The 16,846-nt window shown below is 40.5% G+C and overlaps 2 protein-coding genes across 2 annotated transcripts; both read right to left on the bottom strand.

Annotated features, from left to right (window-relative positions):
- Positions 1 to 385: 385 nt before the first annotated feature.
- Positions 386 to 7,378, bottom strand: LOC104424935 (putative E3 ubiquitin-protein ligase RING1a). The gene is made up of 10 exons (XM_010037474.3): positions 6,920 to 7,378; positions 6,683 to 6,725; positions 4,540 to 4,598; positions 3,168 to 3,249; positions 2,958 to 3,078; positions 2,818 to 2,859; positions 2,008 to 2,523; positions 1,664 to 1,771; positions 834 to 1,064; positions 386 to 685 (listed from the first exon to the last, which is right to left on the bottom strand). Exons 1-10 carry the CDS (start codon positions 7,146 to 7,148, stop codon positions 647 to 649), a joined length of 1,470 nt encoding a protein of 489 aa, XP_010035776.2. The 5' UTR covers positions 7,149 to 7,378; the 3' UTR covers positions 386 to 646.
- A 3,050-nt stretch (positions 7,379 to 10,428) lies between these two features.
- LOC104424934 (squamosa promoter-binding protein 1) lies at positions 10,429 to 12,460 on the bottom strand. Its single transcript, XM_010037473.3, has 3 exons — positions 12,080 to 12,460; positions 11,749 to 11,905; positions 10,429 to 10,919 (listed from the first exon to the last, which is right to left on the bottom strand). Exons 1-3 carry the CDS (start codon positions 12,234 to 12,236, stop codon positions 10,697 to 10,699), a joined length of 537 nt encoding a protein of 178 aa, XP_010035775.1. The 5' UTR covers positions 12,237 to 12,460; the 3' UTR covers positions 10,429 to 10,696.
- Positions 12,461 to 16,846: the final 4,386 nt, after the last annotated feature.

Below are 16,846 nucleotides of genomic sequence, written 5' to 3'. Positions count from 1 at the left end.
AAGCTCTGAATGAGAGTAATGGCGGGCCTCGTAACTCCATCCAGATGAAGAAATACGCCCCTTGTCTGCTATTTGATTTTATGTGGAAGTCTTAAAGCACGGGACCCTGGCCCGGATGGGTTGACCACTCTACTTAAGGTCAAGCTATAGACCGGGCTGAGAAAAGTCACGCCCAGTCTTTTCCCATAGGGCCGAAAGATCCCCCTAGGCCCCGCCCAGCCCGCCTGGCCCCTTTGCACCTGTTCCGCCTCCAAGGCAAGGCCAAATTTATGCAGCTGAAGGTCCTAAATTATGCGAGGATCGGACGTCTAATCTGAAAAAATCTCGAGCAAGACTTCTTGAGTGGATTGATACCTGTTTAACTACTCAATCCATAGACATCAAATATGTAAATACTCCGCGTCCACTGGACGGCAACCTTCTAATATCATCTGGTAATAACAATTTGCAGTCAAATCAGCAAGGGAAGGAAAACATAAAAGTAACCAATAATGAGTGCCTTTTTGGGAACTACATGGTGTGCTTTATCAACTAACATGTACTCTGAGTTCAACTGGCAAACCTGTCCACCTCTCTACCTATATATGTATATATACGAGTATGTGAGAGTTTACTTAAATATTGCCAAAGACGCCCATGGAACTCGTCAGGAATTGGAGTTTTGTCTCTGCCGGTATCCTAGAATCTGCAACAAGACATAATTGCTCATTGAAAGGACCATTCATAAACATCCTAGGAGAATATAGTAGCAGAAGCGTGAGGTTACTGATAAACGGTGCCAGAAAATTTAAAATAAAAAATTAACATGAAGCTCCATTGTGGCATTAACTTACCAGATAGTCATTGATGGATCCATTGTCTGCAATTATCCCTGCAAGCGTTGCTTCCTTTTCCAGAATTTGCAGCTCAGCCTTATGTGGATCAACAACAGGGAGAACATTTTCACGTTCACTTGCTGAGGATAAAAGATTCAGGCTAGGTCCTTGACGGCTGATGTTATGGTTCCCTTTGACCACCAATATTTCAACTTCTTCAGCTTGCAAAGGTGTTTTGTGAGCAACATACTGCAGAGTAAAAAACTCATCTTTCAGAAAGAAAGGAGACGAGTGGCCCAAAAAAATAGACTACAACATTCTACAATGCATAGATTGCATAAGGATATCAGATTTTCATTCACCTCCAAGCCCAACCCAGGAAAAAGAAAAAGAAGACAAACTGAATCTTAAGTTATCCATTGAAATATTCCACTGAGAGTGCGTTCTTGAAGTCAACACTATTTATGCACTCTTTTTAGAGCTCTCCTGGCCCAAAAATATGATTCTGAGAATAGGTGAATTTCAAAATAAACGAAAAATGAGAGCTTAAAAGCATCATATCATCTATGATTGCACAATTTAACTTCACTAAGCTTGTGACATTTTTACTAAGCACAAATGCGGATATTGAAGACAAATTGGGTGCCTGTAATTGCTTGCTGAATTTTTACTTTAAGTCACCATCTGAACATTGCGTAATTAAGAAGTCAAACAAACACCTATCTCCAGATGCCATAGACATAATTACAACAATCTTGATGAAAGAATACCCAAAATAATACACTACTGCAGGAAGTGTGAAAAAATAATAATTGAATCGCATTTGCAATTCCAGGAGAAAATCTTACATCACATAGATGTTTAATTGACAGACTCCGCCTGCTGCAGAGGTACGGCTGCTTCAGAGTTGGAGTACCTTCTTTATCCAAAGAAACAAGCATGAAATATACCTCTAACTGTACAAAAAAGAATCCAAAGTGAGGAGGACCGTAATGACACATAGAAAGGGAAAAGATGTTCACCATACTTGACTACTTCACCAGTTGTGAATCTAAAGACCTAGGATGGTTTCTCTTTTATGTACTCTGTGAGTGTACTTCAGATAGAAAAACTACATATCACATGGGCAACAATCCTCTGTGCTGTGTATTTATCATTGACTTTTGACAAAGTTTGATTGCATATAGATTACCTCATTATTTTCCCCTAAACTCTTGAGGTACTCAACCAGCTTGGATAACCGCATGTTCTTAGAGTGCTTGTTGTTACCATTTATGCCACCATGTCTTGTGTGACTTCTTGTACCACCCCTACCCCAAGCAAGCACTTCTGGGTTCCATCCAGGCCCAGGAGAAATTCCTCTGGTATCTCTGGTTGCTTCCAAATCATTATCCAGGCATTCAACATCAGCTGATGAAGACGGTAATGATGAACGCGGTCCTGTCCTTTTTCTCCGACGTCTCTGCCTAACTTCAGTACCACGTTCATCAGCGGAAGATGAATCTTTGCCGCCATTACTATCATGTTCATCTTCATTGTCTTCAGAACCTTGATGATCAGTTCCTCGAGAATTCCGTCTTCTCCTAGTAGAAGGCCTTAGGTTCCTCTGTGGTCTTCCCATTCCAATACCTGCGTCTTTACCCAGCGAGCGTCTTTTGACAAGTGCTTCAGACTGCCGTTGAAGAATTTGAGCAATGGATGCTTGAATCTGTCAGTTCAGAAAATTAGGAGTGTAGCCGCTATACATGAACCGACAAAATTTTCATCGCGGCTAGTATTGAGGATCAGAGATTCCACCAATAACTACCCATAAACATGAAAAGCAAGAAAAAATTACAGCGGTATATATTTCGAATCCAATATGCATGCACTGTGACAATTTCCTCTGGTGTTTTATGTTCATATTGAAATATGAGGGAAATGGTACAGCCAGCAAGACAGGCAGACTAGGGCCAAAAATTGATAAGTCAGGCTGACAAATCTGCATGACAAGTTCAACGACCTGCTTGTTGCGATTTCTCTCCTCTTCATGAAAAGCCAACTCCTGAAACAAAATTGCAAAAAGCCAGTCAAGAAAATGAGAAAGCACAACCTAGAACTATCATCTGATCAACAAAATTCATAGCCCTGTCAATTTAATACCTCTTCCTCGTATTTGTCGATATCCGGATATAAAGCTGCTATTAAAGCATCAAAGTTGGGATCATCTCTCAGTGAGCGTCGGCTGGCACAGTGAGTGCGGCAAGCAGGACATTCATTGTTCCTGCAAATAAGTATCAAGCAGAACAACATCTTACCGCATTTGTGAGCTGCATAAGACATAATAAGGGAAGCTTTTTCTTTGTTTCATACCCCAGTCGCATCGATTTGTCAATGCATTCCCTACAAAAGCGGTGCAGACATTCCATAACAGTTCGCGTTTTCCGGATGATGCCTGCAAAGATTACCGGATTTGACAAACCTTTCTTGTATGATGTCATTACCAGATGACAAGAGAAAAAATGCTACATATCAACTTCATATGAAATATAAGTAGCTTTTCAGGAGTTGCAAGAGCATGATAAAATCAAATAAGTATCTCGAGATGATGAATTTCAATATCCTTATGATAATCACAACTTAAGGGAAGCATGATAACTAAACTACTGATGGATAACATTATCCAAAAAATCAACTGGTTTTTTGAACAAGAAGACCAGAACTAAACGTAACTATGTTGTTAAACCCTCCCCAAAAAGTACTCTGAAATTACCAATGATACCTTTAATAGGTATGAAAAGTAGACTTCCATCTTTCCCAGATCATGGCCAGTCATATTTTTGAACCTAATAGAAGTTCACCATCCTAGTTCTGACTGTCAGTTGGAGTCATGGCGGGTTTACAGAAGTCTGCAACAGTAATCTATGATGATCTTATAACTAAAGCTCAAGATTAGAAGTCATTGCATGATGTCGAAAATCTGTCCGATAATGTATCTTATTCTCTTTTCAAAACAACCAGAGAGACTGGAGAAGACGAAGTAGTGCTTTCCCCTGAACAAAATCAATACAACAGCACGTTTCAGCACAATTAATTTGGTGAAAAGTTCAAAGTCTAAATATATGGAGTCATTGTCCAGGGAAAATATCGGTTATGATAGAGAACTCATTGTGGGGACAATTTGAACTGAAGGCATCTTCTTTACCCAGATTAAGACATTAAAAACACCATAGGTGTTGATGCTAACATTTCCAAGGAAAACTCCTTTCTTTTTATCTCCATAAGCACCAATATGAAAGAGAAAAATCCTAGTGTACAGGCAGTACACAACAAAAAAGACAATTAGATTAATAGTTGCTTATACCAATCTAGTTCAGAGAGTCAGAGACTCTAATTTTGTAGTAGGTTTCCTGCACAAAGAACTTAAATTAAATGGGCACATCTAACCTCTGAAGTTAATAAGATTGCCCAGTGCAAAAAGACATAATTATGAACATAGATTTTAAACCTCAATTCCAACATATCACAAAAACAAAGTTTAATTAACTCATATCCTTTTTTTTCTTCCCCAAACTCTACAGAACACACATTAAATTATTACAGTCATACATAATGCAGCAGAAGTTGGCACACGTCACCATCTTTACAAATGATTCGTAAAGGATATTTGCCTGGATGCATCCTATAAAGATAAAGCCATACTATTCAGAAGTATTTAGACGCAAGATGCCAAGGCAAACAGTACCTAGACAAATTGGGCATTGTACATCTTTACGAATGTCTGATAGTTTTACATAGACAAATCTGCAGGAAACAAGAAAATAAGTGATGTCAGCATTCAATTTGGAAATTGCTGATACTCTAAAGGGACTATATAAGCCAAAGGAGTAGTCTTCAGTGCCAAACAGGATAAATACAAAAGCTAACAGAACAGATCATGCAAGGCCTTTTATTTATGGACATATAAAGCAAGCAACCTCATACACTAACACACCCCCCCACAAAAAAAAAAAACCCCAAAGCAGGCCCTACCATGTCCTTCCCAAAGAACTTGTCTTCAGACGCATTGAGAATATTATGAGGTTGGGAATAGAATACAGTAATCCCACTTTGATAAACTTGACCAAAGATAAAGAAACACAAACTTTGCCACACATGCAGCACAGATATATGTATTTGTGAACTCTTAAGGTTCACATTTGCCACAATTTTCGTGATATTCCAGATACCAAAGTGAGAATCTCTCTGCTTTTCAGATTCACGAAGCTTATAGACAGAGATTCACCCCAAGAAAATCTTTCCAAGATACTTAGGACTTGCAAGGATTTGATGCACTCCTTAAGGTCCTTAGGTTCCCAGGAGTTGGATTTTGAGACTATGGCTGTCCAGATTCAAACTTTTTCGAACTCTTTTAAAAATACAAAGTCAGATGTCGTTCATTCACAGCTGCACCAATGTTTACGAGTAGCTAGTAATGCGGACCAGCTGGACAGGGTCCATTTCAAAATAGATAATGGGGTCCAACGTTCATTTGCAGCATTGAACAACAGAAGCATATGTGATGCTTGCATTGGTGAATACGTTCAATGGACAAAGATACTAGAATTCATCTCTGTGGGGTCTTTACCAGCCCAAATTTGGACAAAGAGCCCTAAAGAGGAAGTAACCACCATAAGGATGTCAAATACCATCTATAAAGACAGAACTACATGATAACCATGCAAAGTAGCTGAGAGACATGGTCTGTTCAGAGTTTTAGAAGTCGGCAACAGAGAAGGATATTATCAAAAGCAAGTGATAGGCAACTGCCATGGATGTTAAAACTGATGCCTAATATCTTGCACCGTCCATCTTCCACTCAACTCAAATGATCATTTCTGCCACATTAATAATGCACTAGTTAATCTGATGGACAAAGTGCAGGACTCCATACCAGAAACACTACCTATATCAGCTGTTGTAGTAAAATTTTTCTTATCCTTTGGCACTTTAATTTTTAATAATATCACACCTGGGCTCCATCACTAGTCAAGGATCGCTTTTGCTTATTTGTCCAACTATTCATAGCAACTCAAAGCAGAAACCAAAGTCCAAATGGCATATTGCCTTCTCCTCACCTAAGTCAGTAGATTGACCATCCTTAACTTATGTAAATGCCTCTTAACATGAATCTTGCACATACATACACCTGAGCCAACTAATAGTTTGACCATAATCGAAGTGCAAAGCCTGTCTTGATAATTTAAACACCGAACATAACATAATTATGTTACAGAGACAGAAAGATAAAAAAATCAAAGCAAAAAACTGGAGAAGAACATCCAGGCTTGCCTACAGCGACAACACACAATTGAAATAAGTTCTGGTTGGTTTCGAAAAACTAAAATTGCCACGAAAATATTGTATGAGATGGTAATACATCTATACGCGGCACAAAAGAAGTCCAGTCAACGTCATTATTTTCCCATCCAAAATTTGGACGCGACGCCAACTTAAAATCGAAATAGACGCACAAAAATAGCAATGCGATATTCATGTGTAAGACAAAACCACGATCTCAACGAACTGAAAATCCTCTCGAGATGCAGCGTCGGACTGGCAGCAAAGCAAAACGAATTGCAACATGCAATAGTTATTCTCATGCATTGAATCAAGCGAAGCCTGACCACCAGAGGACGCGCCCGAATCGGCCACATCAACAGATCAACACAAGCAACTTCAGAGTCGCGGGAGACGCGACATCATTTCACGAAGGAAGCCAAGGAAACAGCGAAATCAAGCAAAGCGGCACGGGCGCGAGCCGCGCGACTAACAAGCAACGACGAGCAACGAAGGAGAGAGAATCCGGAGCGATAGGGATAGATCGAGAGGTGGAGAGGAGTGAGTACTCAGGTTTCTCCTCCGAGCTGGACGACGGGCTCCCTTGAGAATCTGGAGAAAAAACAAAGAGCGAGAGGAATCACTTCCAATGAGCGCCAAATCCGATCGCATCAATCGCGAGCTCGCGCTCGCATGCCCCCGCACGCACCGCACGCACAGATTACGTACACGAACAGCGAGCTCGTCAACGAGAGAGAGAGAGAGAACGACAAGAAAGAAGGAGAAGAAGAGGAGCTAAGGCGGACCTTCTTCTTCTTCGTCAGCTCCTGCGCCCCCGCCTCCGCCCCCGGCGGCGCCGTCCTGCGGCTCCCCGGCGGGCCGGTCGTCCTGCTCGGGGTCCCCGTCGCGGCGGGATTGCTTGGCGTGCTGGTGGTGGTTGTGGTGGTGGTGGTGGTGGTGGTTGTGGTGGCCGCTCGGTGGCGAGGCGTCCTCGTCGTTCGCGCTCTCCGGCAGGGACCGCTTCTGCGCAGGCATTGGCGCTCGTAATGCGCGAGGCGACGAATGAGAGAGAGAGAGAGAGAGGGAGGGAGAGAAGGTAGCGAAGTGGTGAAGAAGAAGCAGAAGAAGAAGAAGGAAGGAAGGAGAACCGAGGAGGAGACGAACGGGGAGAATTTATAAGAAGCTGATTATTTTTATCGCTCGCTAGAGAGAGAGAGCGAGTTCGGAGGCTACGGCAAGAAACGAGAGGAGAAGAGGAGAGAGAGAGAGGGGAAGCACATGTTGGTTCGGTGGGGCGGCCTTTTGTCGCTCGAGCAGGATGGGTATTTCCGTCATTTTACTCATAATTATTATTTTTTGTTGTTTTATTTTTCCTTTCGATTTATTTCTTTCTCTTTTACGCCTTTTGCTCATCTTTATTCCAATCTGCTGCGCCTTTTCTCGTGTGTTGGGAAGAATTTGCGTTACGTTTCCTTCTCATCTATTTTTTTTTTTTTTTGGCATTGCTCGGAGGAAATGTCTTTTAATTTTTTTTTTCTTGTCTTAATTCTTTACAAATAATACATCTATGCCAATTGAATTGTAGATGAAGATTCGAACAATCGTAATTTTCATCGGCACATTTTAAGTGTGTGTTGTGCTAATTAGGGCAAAACGAATCCACAATGTTTCTTTGCTCGTAAATTCAACCTTTATGGAAATCTAATAAAATTCAAGCCTATTTACCTACGGTCCTTATGGTTTGCCTATATTCGTTGCGATTCATACCCACTATATATATCTTCAACAATTATTAAAGTTTTTTCGATTTATATCTAGGGCGCATTTTATTTCCCAAAAGACAAATGATTTGGAAGTCATTTCTTAAAATGAACAAAAATTATTTTCACAGTTTACGAAATATTTAAATATAAATTTATTGATAATCAAAATATTTTATTTCGACTAATAATTTTAAGTAGTACAAACACTCGTTCTCAAAAAATATTTTCTAAATCATTCATTTTTCATGAAACGATCGAAATTTATTAAGTTTAGATTTTTCTTAATCAAAACGAGGAAAAGAGTGGATAAATAGTGTAAAAAAACAATAGTCGTGTAGATGTTTAATTTTCTCTTTTATAAATATTTGGCAAGTTACACTTTTATCCTCACATATAAATATGCAGCCAATGCATAATTAAGGTTATTTTTATAAAGAAAGAAAAATGGAAGTCCTGCTTCCTTCATATATAAACTTGCAAGGATTCGATTCTCATGGTTTTAGTAAATGATAAAATTACAGGTCGAGCTCTATGCTGTTCTTCTTTTGTTTTCTTTTTTATGTTAAAGATACATTTTGACAAAGGAAAATATTTTTAGAAAAATATTTTTTTGAGAAAATATTTTCTCCTTTCCAAATTAGGAACTCATTTTAGTAATTTTGTGCATACATATTGTCATTAGCCATAGATGCTTTTCCATCGACTAGTCATTTTCAGCTGACCAAATATATCAAAGTCCAGAAAACTAATTCGTGAAAAATCCTTTTACTCAAACAAGCATACTCACTAAAAATTTCATAATAAATGAAAATATTTCCCATGAGAATCATTTTCTAGGAGAATAATTAATTTTTCCTCTTGTTAGAGGAAAAATTTGTTTTCCCCGATCTAAACTCATTTTTTTCAGTTCACGAAAACATTTTTCATAGAACGATTAGTTTTTCGTCATCTCAGAAAGTCGGAAAACAATTTCCCGGGAATAGTTCTTCACACAAACGGATCCTGAGTTTGAGTACGAGGATAGCCGATATGTTCCCCTCCCAACAGATTAAAAAAAGAAAAGAAAAGAAAAGAAAGAAACTCGAGGGATAAGACCGGTTCAAAGGGGGGAGAAAGAAAGGAGTGTGACCCACACGCTTGGACGGTTGATACCGAGGTCCGATGGTGCCGACTCCTAAAAAGAGCGTTTGACTGTTCTCATGTATTATCAACTCGAAGCTCGGTCGTACTTGGCACTAATGCAGGATCCCCTAGGCCCATCGCAGTCAGGCGTGAAAAGATTTGGGCCGAGTCAATGTTCTCCGCGACTCCAGCTAAACCTTGATGGGCGAGGCCGACCGGGTCAAAGGTTTGGAAGGTTTTGCAAATGATGGGCGTCGGATCCTTGGAGCGGAAACCGAAATGAGACATGCTGCTGTTTAATAGAAGACATGTCCGGGTGCAATTCTACCGCGTCTTGTCGTGATTCAGTCTTGTATCCTTAGCAGTAGCTTACTGTAGCAATGGAGGATTTGTTTCTCGGCCCCGCCCTGATGCCAGGGGGGAGCCAAGCCATGTTAGTGACTTTCGCTTGTGATGCCTATACTCCTGTCATCTTTTGCCGTCTAGTGGGACTGATTGAAATTGCATTGTTAGTGCATGATCCATGATTCGCTCGCAGTTGATAGAGATTTGAAGAGTGATATATACACTCTTCCAAGGAGGATAGAGAGGAAAGTGATTTTGGAGCTGAAGAGGGTGAGGATGAAAATTTGTTAAAGATTTTAATTAATAATGAGGCTTTTGATGATTTCCTTTTTTCATCCTTGAATGTAGAAATAAAATGAATTGGAAACAGAGGGAAAAGGAAGAGACATTGACAAGGAAATGCCTGTGGATGCAGCAGCAACATTATTAGCCAAGCCATCATCGCATCAGCATCAACCGCATTTGCATTTTACATCCTCTGATTTCGAAGATCTATTCTTCACTCCCTCGAGATTTCAATAGAACCATACTTTTCCACTCCTTTTTATTTTAAAATTTCTAAAAGATACTCAATGTTGTTTTTTTATTTTAAAAGGTCAAAGATGATTGTTTGAATCCTAGACCAAAAAAAATTAAAAGTGAATTGTCCAAAAATATTTTTTTTATCGTCAAAACAAGCATTCATGAGAAATTATTTTCCAAATTGGAATTATCCCTTTTCTGGAAACCACGCATGCTCGCGTGCAAAAGCTAAAAAGTTCACTTACCAAGGCCATGATCCTCGCCCCAAGCTCGTGAGATAAAGACACCACCTACTCCCCTCCCCTTCCCCCCCATCTTGCAGGCAATCGTACAGAGCGATGCGCATGTCCGATTGGCCAAGAACAACATAAACAATACCGATAACGAGTTCAAGACCAGGAAAAAGAAACCAGATACCACCTTCCCTAGGTCCCAACTCCATGAGATCCCTGGAAATTATCAATCCGAAATGCCAACCATTCCGAACGCAGGCGTCGCAAGCGGATTCCAGATCCGTCCGCTCGTGACAGATCATCAGAGTCGAGCAAAGGAGGGTGCCGTTATTAGATAAGAGACAAAACGCCTCACCCACCAAGAATCTCAAGCTTAAATTATTTGATCTAACAGGGAGATAACATTAGCCTACAACACACGATGGCAACTAGCGGAGCACGCCGATCCGCCTAAACTTCCCTCATTTAGAAGGATTAGGAACCTCGAATTTGAAGTCGAGGAAAGTCATTCTTTCGTGTCGAGAGAGCTTATGAATAATATAGATTATCACTGACTAGAATGACAGAAGAGAGAGAGCATCAAACCGGTCCGACGGGCTTATCTGATCTGGAAATGTTTGTAGGTGGCATTCTCTTGGATCCGGCCCCGATTATCGACTTGTCCACAGACTAGCTCCTTCATTTGAGTGCTGCCGCCAGCTTTTCCACTCGAGCCCTCGATGTGAGGCTCGGCCGGGTTCTTTCTTCTCCGCTCGTTGTGTCCCGCCAATCGCCTGCGGCAGCTCCTCTTGTTTTCATCGAATTCCAACAGCTCATGGAACCTGCACATCAAGCTCCGAGTTGGAAGAAAAAGATGGGCGAAGATAACAACATCGATCACGATCGAAGCTTATATAAATTCAAGACAAGACATTTCCTTAGTTATTGTGTGCTTATGAACATAAAACGCACTCACAGCGTACCGAGGATTAAAACTATGAAGACACGCACATCGATCGGAACTAAGATCATAGACAGAATTTAGCTTCCAAGACGAGCATATGTACTGCAAGCTCGGAGTCAAGACACATAACTGTCCATTCGGTGTAGATTACTATCATGAAAATCCGATCCACCAAGTTTCTAAAGTAGATTGAAGTCAGTCGGACTTGACCGGAATGGCGCGATTCAAAATTCAGCAGAGCGAGAATCGGAGTCTCCACACAGCTTAGAAAAAGACCCGGACAGAAATTATCCAATAATTCTCATAGAAGAGCTGAAAGATCAAGCGTGCTAGCAGATTTGGTGAAATTCGACCGCAATGTAAGGAACTCCTCGCCCAATTTCCAAGCGGTTCGCTTGCTTTCACTGTGCTCTCGGTAGCAAAATCGACGAAAACATTCGAATTCTAGATATTCTATTACTACCATGTGGTCTGAGACTTTATCCTCCAAATTACAAATCTTCGAAATGAACTTAGAACCCTGAGTTTGTAGACATGAATTGATGCAAGAAAAACATGTGGTTTCTACTGATCAGGAGCTCATGTTTGAGTTCAGAGTTCACTACCGCTCAAGATCGCACAAGAACATTACACGACACGACACGACACGACACGACATGATGCAATAGCACGATACAGACAGGATCGCAAATAAGATCGGACCAGACCTGCTACATTGCTGACAGAACCGCTGGTAAAGGCCGCCAACGACCACCGCCGGAGCCTTGGCGTGCTGCTCGCACACCTTGTGCCTCCGGTGGTACTGCCTCGCCTCCGTGAGATCGGCCGTGCACTTCTCCGCCTGGCAATTCCTCGACGCGGCACCTAACACCGGAGCGTCCGCAGCACACAAAAACGAAAAGGAAGAAAATTCATTAAATCCACTCCCGTCCAAGATATAAAGCTCATTAAATTCTAAGCTGGCGAGCGAAGACGACGAGCAGGCGCGAAGAACGCATTGCATACAGCACGTGCCGAGAACCGGAATTTTGCTTTTACCGCTCCCGCGCCTGCTCCCGCTCGACGGCGGCACCTTCTTCCTCTTGGAGTCGTCGTCGTCCTCGCCGTCGCCGCCGCCGGGGCCGTCCTCGCACTCGGCCGCGGGCTCGGCCTTCAACTTCTCCTCGAGGAACGCCCTGTGCTTTCCCTTCTCCATGGCCGCCCTCGCGGAAAGAGGGGCTCCGTGGAGCGCTTCCGACGAGCTTGTTTGGGGGGATGTTGATGAGAGAGAGGGAGAGGGAGAGAGAGAGAAAGGGGGAGATGGCGATGGCGATGGTGGTGGTGGTGGTGGTGGAGTGGAATTATAAGCGAGGGGAAAAGGTGAAAAGAGAGGAGGGGAGAGAGAGGGACTGGGCGTTCGTGTTTCGGTGTGGGGGTGAGGACCACAAGCTCCATTTATTTGTTGGTTCTTGATTCTTGAGACTCTGGTTTTCAGAGGTCCCGTTGGCGTACGTATGTAGGGGAGGCGGCGAGTGCGCGTGAACGACAGCAGGAAAAAAAGTGAGAGGCAAGAGTACCCCATGAAATCTTATAGCTCATCATTAACATGTGATTAGATTTTATTTTTCGAAAATTTCAAAAAGTGCAATTGAGTTCTGAAGTTAATTAATTGGTGCAACCAAGTATTTCTGTTAATTACTTCTGACTCGACATACGGAAATTACTGGCGTTATTTTTTCTTTTTCATATTTTTCCTAGGTGGCGTTGTGACATTATTTTGATTTAAATTTTTTTAAACCGTAATTAGAATTAAATTTTAGATTAAAAATAAGCTGATTTTGAGAAAACCAATAAATATAAAAAAGGTGGCAAAGGCCTAGGTTGCCGCTGCCTCATCTTTGATGAAAAAGGCCACCAATGGTGGGACAATGGCCGTGGAGGGTCGTTGGGTCTCAATCAATAGTCGCAACCCTTACCAGCAACAAGAGGGTGCCCTTTTCGTTAATGATGGGGTGGTGACAACGACAGTGAAGAAAAATATGACATAAAAATGAATATACATAGACTAACATTATCATAATTATTAATATGTAGACTTTATTACGTGAACAAGTGACCAAATGATTGATGAGAATGATGATATTGATCTATATAAATTTCAAGAGATAGAGAGAGGAGGATAGAGAAAAGGTGAGCCTTTTAAGTTAAGCAAGAGGAGTAAGAATTTAAGGCCATGCTTGGAGCACTTGCACACATCGCATTGGGTCAACCTTAAAACCTTGTAAAAGAACATGTATTACGCATGAATGTTGCACTCATTAGATGAAGTTATATAAAACACATTGCCAGCCAAAGGAAAGATTAATTTTATAAATATCAATAACTTGAGGATGCACATCATTTTATGTATCACATTTATTCTAATATCATGTGATAAACAAATATGTATCGCACTTAATGTTATTACACGAGTTCATTATATTTTCTTGTGTTGATTATGGTAGATAGACCGACAGAGGGACATGATTGATGGGGCTCAACAGCCTTGGTCGACAACAATGGCAAGAGTCGATGACCTATCATTGCGATCTTGCTGGCGACTCAGGGGACGGTCAGGATACCTTGCTTTGAGCTAGTATTGACAACCCTCGTCAGTTAAAATGACGGAGGTAAGCCGACTTTTCTCTTAACTTTAGGAGGCATCCCTTTCCTTTCCTTTCGTTTTCAATATTAGCTTTTTTGTTTTTTATTTTTCGTCTTCTCTTATTTTCGAAAGAAAAGTACATATAAACATCATTCTTGTTTGATTAGAACTGACGTGGCACTGATAAATCAGTTCACATTAACATTTTTATTTCTATTTGATGAAAGGACGAACTCATACACAAAAAGGTGTACTTCAAGCGTCCAATAAAAAATAAAAATAGCATACGAAGAATAGTATATAAAACGAGTAGAAAATTTTTTTTTTTTCCCTATTGGCAGGGAAAAAGGGAATCAACCAAACACTTAGACATAAGGAGAAGCACGAGCTCTTGAGTTCAGCTCGGGCGATGATTCTCGTGAGTGGTGGTGGCCCCACCCGCCACTATGAGGAGCGTACGGCCCGCGATCGTATGGGTCTGAGGTTGTGCACGGTCGGATTGGCTGGGATAATAAATGCTCCAATGGTGGCGGGACTCCCTTAAGGAGACCACGTGTCGGACCCTAACTGGACCTGGGGCAGGTCAACTGTTGACTTTGACTCTTCTAACCTCCTTCACGTAGCGCGGGCCAATGGGAGGTCGAAACGCGGCGAGCTCATGTGGCGCCGAACGCGTGTAGTAACTGCCCTGCCGCGTCGGATGCTTTTCCCGTTATACGCGAGGGCATCGCTACGAGACGGGGGCGGTGCTGTTTTTTGCTCGCCGTAATTTGGGAAATAAATGGTAGATTATGCTTATTAGATTAATTTGTAAAATTGATTTTCGGAGTGACGTGGAAGATTATTATTTGGTGTTTAAGGTGGCTCGCTTATTTAAACATTCAATAACAGTTTGTCGAATTATTTAGTGAAATTCGATTTTGTAAATAAATTTCAATAAATTTAATATAGCTGGACTTGGAAAGCAGATATTTAGAAGGGGATGATTTCAATCGGATTTCATTGGACCGTGAGATTTAGGATATTTTGGGCTTGCTTTGAGCATTGAAGGCACGTTTGCTTGGTGGAAAAATTTCATGACAAAGAAAAATGTTTTTTGAAAAAACGGAAAATTGTTTATGATCATAGGAAATATATATAATTTGCATTATTTTTCTTAACCAATTGCTTTCAACTAATTGAACACTGAAAAACTAATTTACGGAAAAATCCTTTGCTCAAACTGACACATCTCAAGGGTAAATAAGCAAGTTACTTAAGATCGAGAAAATAACCATTTCTTCACGTTAATCATTTTATATAACAAAACACCTTAATATTATTTCATACGTTATGTAGTAAGAAGTTTATGCTTACTCCTTGCTCCCTTGGGATAAAGTGAAAAGCTTGATCGTCTTAATCATAATAATTGTAAATGTACTTTTCATATGCCATGAGATAATTATTATAGTGTAACATGAGATTTAAATAATTATTTTATTGTTGTGGCGCCAAAGTATGGCTAATCAAATATTTCTGCACATTAATCATCGTTAATATGTTTGCGTAGGCGAACTGGAATTGATTTTTCGAAAATTCACGAGCAATTTTGGCTTTTGATAAAATGAACACGTTTATAAGTAAATACGTAACTTCACGAGGAATTTATGACCCGGGATGCCATACGGTGGGGGACCGTTAAAATGAAAAGGCCTAAAAGGTTACCGAACATGTGCGCAGACCTAACCACCATCGAACGCGGTACGGTCACGAATGTCCGAACCTACTATTGATGGGCCCCACCGCCTTCTTTGAAATGGAAGCTACGACCATTAAATTACATAAGATCGTTGTAAAAAGCAAGGCATTTTTCTTTTCTTTTTCTTGAAAGAGGAAATATTAAATTAGAGAACCTGATAAGAGGAGTCGCCCATAATTTGGGAAAACTTGGGACAAAGTAACTCTTTTTTTTTTTAATATTATTAATTCTATCCAACTTTTTACAATGTGTGTGGATCGATCACTGAGACTTGTGGGCATTCATTCGAAATGTGATTAAACCTAATTTATGTTTGTCACAAAAGTCCCTACCTAAGGTCCTTCGAGTATGAACTATATATGTGCAGCTTGTGAAGTGTTCATTCTGTGTGACATTCGAACTTGACTAGGTGCTTTTAAGCTCAAAGTTGCAACTCAACAACTTTGTTAGAGCTCTACCTAAATTAGGTTAGCCCCACCCTCTCATCGATCCAATTAATTGGGATTGATACAATTCATATGTATTCATGTCGTAAATCCATAGTCAAACATTTTAATGTCACATCCTCAAAATGCTTTATTAGACCACCGTGATAATGTTTTGTCACATTTTAACAAGTCTAAAATAATGACATGTAAGTCATGCTGTAGCTTGTCAGCCTTGTAGTTTGGAGAATTTCTTATTATATCTAAGTTGACTAATCAAAATTAACTATAGTCATTGAGCATGCGAATTTTATATGTGGGAGCCACGCAACATTGGTCATGATGAACTCAATTCATATAGATGCTTATTCGACAATTATTTTTCTGAACTTTCTCCTTTTTTGGTTCATAATTTTTCCTTTCCTTTGCGGCCACTCTTTTGTAGGCAAGGAAGGCTTTCATTTTTCTAGGAGAGTAGGAAGAATGTCTAGTCCTGAGATAGACATTAAAAGCTTCATCCTAGGTTTGGTCCGAATCTTGGGATCTCTATGATGTAAAACAAGAAGAGAGTATTGTTAGTTACAAGATAAGAAAAACATACTATACCAATTAAGAATACGAGACGTGCGGACATCAATACGTTAAATTAATGAATGTATTCATAGAGCTCATCGTTTGTCATTGTATATCAAATGGACAAATTGCAAAGGCCCACGCTGGAGTCTAAAATAATAATGCATGAGTCACATCGTAAGTTTTTTGTCATGTAGTTTGGAAAATTTTTAATCGGATCTAAAATAATCATGATTATTGATTATGTGAATTTCACGTGTGGGGGCTAGGCAATCACTGTCCGCAATGAACTCGATCCATATGGATCCGGATTCGGACAAGTATTTTTCCTATCTTTCTCTTTTATTTCTTATCTGGTCAGAGGTTTTCCTAATCCTTAGCCGCCGCTCTATAGTAAGCAAGGAAGACCTTCATTTTTCCAATAGAGCAGGAAGAAATTCAGCTTT

The sequence above is a fragment of the Eucalyptus grandis genome, chromosome 11 (genome assembly GCF_016545825.1).
Source record: "Eucalyptus grandis isolate ANBG69807.140 chromosome 11, ASM1654582v1, whole genome shotgun sequence".
Lineage (NCBI taxonomy): Eukaryota > Viridiplantae > Streptophyta > Magnoliopsida > Myrtales > Myrtaceae > Eucalyptus > Eucalyptus grandis.
The sequence above is the reverse complement of the archived record's forward strand: the minus strand, read 5'-3'. Positions and strand labels throughout refer to the sequence as shown.

Excerpts from the sequence above, each read along its gene's own strand:
- LOC104424935 (XM_010037474.3), bottom strand. The coding sequence starts at position 7,148 with ATGCCTGCGCAGAAGCGGTCCCTGCCGGAGAGCGCGAACGACGAGGAC. Across the intron at positions 3,079-3,167 it reads GACAAATCGATGCGACTGGG|GAACAATGAATGTCCTGCTT; the intron begins GTATGAAACAAA and ends ACTTATTTGCAG. Across the intron at positions 2,860-2,957 it reads TCGACAAATACGAGGAAGAG|GAGTTGGCTTTTCATGAAGA; the intron begins GTATTAAATTGA and ends ATTTTGTTTCAG.
- LOC104424934 (XM_010037473.3), bottom strand. The coding sequence starts at position 12,236 with ATGGAGAAGGGAAAGCACAGGGCGTTCCTCGAGGAGAAGTTGAAGGCC. Across the intron at positions 11,906-12,079 it reads CGGGAGCAGGCGCGGGAGCG|GTGCCGCGTCGAGGAATTGC; the intron begins GTAAAAGCAAAA and ends CTCCGGTGTTAG. Across the intron at positions 10,920-11,748 it reads TTCTGTCAGCAATGTAGCAG|GTTCCATGAGCTGTTGGAAT; the intron begins GTCTGGTCCGAT and ends CTTGATGTGCAG.